The sequence below is a fragment of the Oncorhynchus mykiss genome, chromosome 8 (assembly GCF_057628025.1).
Source record: "Oncorhynchus mykiss isolate SJ-2025 chromosome 8, ASM5762802v1, whole genome shotgun sequence".
In the NCBI taxonomy this organism is placed as follows: Eukaryota; Metazoa; Chordata; class Actinopteri; order Salmoniformes; family Salmonidae; genus Oncorhynchus; species Oncorhynchus mykiss.
In genome coordinates this window covers 4,242,501-4,247,500 of record NC_143029.1, presented here as the reverse complement: position 1 = coordinate 4,247,500, position 5,000 = coordinate 4,242,501, and the positions used below count along the sequence as shown (strand labels likewise).

At 39.8% G+C, this 5,000-nt stretch overlaps 1 protein-coding gene across 1 annotated transcript in view; it reads left to right on the top strand.

Annotated features, from left to right (window-relative positions):
- Positions 1–5,000, top strand: part of LOC118965483 (low density lipoprotein receptor adapter protein 1) — an 86,597-nt gene that overhangs the window by 67,420 nt on the left and 14,177 nt on the right. Inside the window, exon 8 of the mRNA XM_090242424.1 lies at positions 2,173–2,207. Within this exon, the coding sequence (XP_090098550.1) occupies positions 2,173–2,207 (35 nt within the window). The remainder of the gene's footprint in view (positions 1–2,172; positions 2,208–5,000) is intronic.

The following is a 5,000-nucleotide window of genomic DNA, read 5'->3' as shown; positions in this document are numbered from 1 at the left end:
CATTCACCTGTAAGGTGTATATTCCACCTGGAGGTCATTCCCCTGTAAGGTTTATATTCTACCTGGAGGTCATTCACCTGTAAGGTGTATATTCCACCTGGAGGTCATTCCCCTGTAAGGTGTATATTCTGTTCCTGGAGGTCGTTCACCTGTAAGGTGTATATTCTACCTGGAAGTCAGTCACCTGTAAGGTATATATTCTACCTGGAGGTCATTCACCTGTAAGGTGTATATTCTACCTGGAGGTCATTCATGTGTAAGGTGTATATTCTACCCCTGTTCCTGGAGGTCATCCACCTGTAATGTGTATATTCTACCCCTGTTCCTGGAGGTCATTCACCTGTAAGGTTTATATTCTACCTGGAGGTCATTCTCCTGTATGGTTTATATTCTACCTGGAGGTCATTCACCTGTAAGGTGTATATTCTACCTGGAGGTCATTCACCTGTAAGGTGTATATTCTACCTGGAGGTCATTCACCTGTAAGGTGTATATTCTACCTGAAGGTCATTCACCTGTAAGGTGTATATTCTACCTGGAGGTCATCCACCTGTAAGGTTTATATTCTACCTGGAGGTCATTCACCTGTAAGGTTTATATACTAGCTGGAGGTCATCCACCTGTAAGGTGTATATTCTACCCCTGTTCCTGGAGGTCATTCACCTGTAAGGTGTATATTCTACCCCTATTCCTGGAGGTCATTCACCTGTAAGGTGTATATTCTACCCCTATTCCTGGAGGTCATTCACCTGTAAGGTGTATATTCTACCTGGAGGTCATTCACCTGTAAGGTGTATATTCTACCTTGCCTAGTTAAATAAAGGTTTAAAAAAACCACACAAAAAAACACAAGAGTAGTTAACATTATGCAGCTGTGTTGGCATATACTCACCACTAGATGGCAGCGTTTCCCTGTGAATGCTACCATAGACCAAGTCGGCTCTTATTGGTTAAATACTCCATCCACCTCATCTGATACCTGTCTTATTTTTTCTCTACTGATTGGGATCTTGGTAAACCAATAAAAAATATGCACAATTTGTCAGTGCCACAAACCAGTAGAATAATATTGACAAACAAATATTGATGTTAAATATTGATATTGAAAACTGTCTGAGCTGAGTATACTGCTATGCAACTCTTGCTAATTCACCTAATCAAGAAAGCATCACTTCAGGATTTAATTGAAGCTATATTGAAGGTAATGACAAATTGTTGTTGATACACTGAGGAGGTGTATGCAATAGATACTGGTTCTTGAGTTTGTAGGCTATATTGCCTGCGCATTGATGCATACTGCAGTACAGTCTCATGGTTTTGTCTTGGTACTGTTTCTATTCCTGGTACTGTTTCTATTCCTGGTACTGTTTCTATTCCTGGTACTGTTTCTATTCCTGGTACTGTTTCTATTCCTGGTACTGTTTATATTCCTGGTATTGTTTCTATTCCTGGTACTGTTTCTATTCCTGGTACTGTTTATATTCCTGGTATTGTTTCTATTCCTGGTATTGTTTCTAATATAGGCACTGTTTCTATTCCGGGTACTGTTTATATTCCTGGTACTGTTTCTATTCCTGGTATTGTTTCTAATATAGGTACTGTTTCTATTCCGGGTACTGTTTCTATTCCTGGTATTGTTTCTAATATAGGTACTGTTTCTATTCCTGGTCCTGTTTCTAATATAGGTACTGTTTCTATTCCTGGTACTGTTTTTATTCCTGGTACTGTTTCTATTCCTGGTACTGTTTCTAATATAGGTACTGTTTCTATTCCTGGTACTGTTTCTATTCTTGGTACTGTTTCTATTCCTGGTACTGTTTCTAATATAGGTACTGTTTCTATTCCTGGTACTGTTTTTAATATTGGTACTGTTTCTATTCCTGGTACTGTTTCTATTCCTGGTACTGTTTCTATTGCTGGTACTGTTTGTAATATAGGTACTGTTTCTATTCCTGGTACTGTTTTTATTCCTGGTACTGTTTCTATTCCTGGTACTGTTTCTAATATAGGTACTGTTTCTATTCCTGATACTGTTTTTAATATTGGTACTGTTTCTATTCCTGGTACTGTTTCTATTCCTGGTACTGTTTCTATTGCTGGTACTGTTTGTAATATAGGTACTGTTTCTATTCCTGGTACTGTTTTTATTCCTGGTACTGTTTCTATTCACAGGATGTGGAGGATGGCCTCGAAGATGCATTCTCAAGGTAATATTTACATGATGTTTTACATTATATTGTATCTAAAGTACTGTATATCTAATGTCTATACCCAAGGTCACATCGATCCGCTAAGATGATTAGAAGTATATAATTAATGATATCAGTAATCCGTTCAACAGCAAATAGTCTTTGAGAAATGAATACATTCCCAAATGTATCAGTACTTCGATAAAGGTCATTTAATTTCACCCTTTCGAAACGGGCTTCAGACAACAACCATTCTACCTCAACAGCATTGTGAAACTAACATATAAATAATTCATGTGACCAAGGCAAACTAACTGCGGCCATTTTGATTTAGTTTGTCATTCTCTCTTAGTAGGAAAACGTCAAAACGTTTCGCTAACAGATTCCTAAACCGGTTCCATGCATTTTAGCAATAGAAAACAACGTGTTTGCACAGAAGGACAGAAAACACAACTTCTTGGACTTTAATAGAGGTGTACCTCAAGGCTCAGTATTAACCCCCCCCCCCCCTTTCTTTTCTCTGTATTCATAAATCTATTGCCTCTAATTTGTCAGAATACACCTGTTCACTTCTACACTGATGCTACAGTGCTTTTGTACATCAGGTTAAAAATATTGTGCAGATACAAGCAACTCTCCGATATGATTTGAACACTTTACAAAAATGGTTTCTAGCAAATAATTTGGTTTTAAATCGATTTAAGGCCTATACCCTGCTGTTTGGTACACGGCAAAAAAATAAACTCCTCAGGTTTTCGCATGCCATTTCAGTTCTGTTATATTCACATACATTATTTTAACAGTTTTAGAAACTTTGGAGTGTTTTCTATCCAAATCTACTAATTATATGCATATCCTAGCTTCTGAGCCTGAGTAGCAGACAGTTTACTTTGGGCACGCTTTTTATCCAGAGGTGAAAATAGTGAGGTTAAAAAAGAGCTGCAGTTAGTTTTGGAAATGGGTAGCAAGGAATAAGTTAGTCCTAAATATTTCCAAAACTAAAAACATTGTATTTGGGACAAATCATTCACTAAACCCTAAACCTCAACTATATTTCGTAATGAATAATGTGGAAATTGAGCAAGTTGAGGTGACTAAACTGCTTGAAATAACCCTGGATTGTGAACTGTCATGGTCAAAACATATTGATACAACAGTAGCTGAGATGGGGAGAAGTCTGTCCATAATAAAGCACTGCTCTGCCTTCTTAACAACACTATCAACAAGGCAGGTCCTACAGGCCCTAGTTTCTACCTTCTTAACAACACTATCAACAAGGCAGGTCCTACAGGATCTAGTTTCTACCTTCTTAACAACACTATCAACAAGGCAGGTCCTACAGGCCCTAGTTTCTACCTTCTTAACAGCACTATCAACAAGGCAGGTCCTACAGGCCCTAGTTTCTACCTTCTTAACAGCACTATCAACAAGGCAGGTCCTACATGACCTAGTTTCTACCTTCTAGACAGCACTGTCAACAAGGCAGGTCCTACAGGTCCTAGTATCTACCTTCTTAACAACACTATCAACTAGGCAGGTTCTACAGGCCCTAGTTTCTACCTTCTTAACAGCACTATCAACAAGGCAGGTCCTACAGGCTCTAGTTTTTACTTTCTTAACAACACTATCAACAAGGCAGGTCCTACAGGCCCTAGTTTCTACCTTCTTAACAGCACTATCAACAAGGCAGGTCCTACAGGCCCTAGTTTCTACCTTCTTAACAACACTATCAACAAGGCAGGTCCTACAGGCTCTAGTTTTTACTTTCTTAACAACACTATCAACAAGGCAGGTCCTACAGGTCCTAGTATCTACCTTCTTAACAACACTATCAACAAGGCAGGTTCTACAGGCCCTAGTTTCTACCTTCTTAACAGCACTATCAACAAGGCAGGTCCTACAGGCCCTAGTTTCTACCTTCTTAACAACACTATCAACAAGGCAGGTCCTAGTTTCTACCTTCTTAACAGCACTGTCAACAAGGCAGGTCCTACAGGCCCTAGTTTCTACCTTCTTAACAACACTATCAACAAGGCAGGTCCTACAGGCCCTAGTTTCTACCTTCTTAACAACACTATCAACAAGGCAGGTCCTACAGGTCCTAGTTTCTACCTTCTTAACAACACTATCAACAAGGCAGGTCCTACAGGCCCTAGTATCTACCTTCTTAACAACACTATCAACAGGGCAGGTCCTACAGGCCCTAGTTTCTACCTTCTTAACAACACTATCAACAAGGCAGGTCCTACAGGCCCTAGTTTATATCTTCTTAACAACACTATCAAGAAGGCAGGTCCTACAGGCCCTAGTTTCTACCTTCTTAACAACACTATCAAGAAGGCAGGTCCTACAGGCCCTAGTTTCTACCTTCTTAACAACACTATCAACAAGGCAGGTTCTACAGGCCCTAGTTTCTGCCTTCTTAACAACACTATCAACAAGGCAGGTCCTACAGGCCCTAGTTTCTACCTTCTTAACAACACTATCAACAAGGCAGGTCCTACAGGATCTAGTTTCTACCTTCTTAACAACACTATCAACAAGGCAGGTCCTACAGGCCCTAGTTTCTACCTTCTTAACAGCACTATCAACAAGGCAGGTCCTACAGGCCCTAGTTTCTACCTTCTTAACAGCACTATCAACAAGGCAGGTCCTACATGACCTAGTTTCTACCTTCTAGACAGCACTGTCAACAAGGCAGGTCCTACAGGTCCTAGTATCTACCTTCTTAACAACACTATCAACTAGGCAGGTTCTACAGGCCCTAGTTTCTACCTTCTTAACAGCACTATCAACAAGGCAGGTCCTACA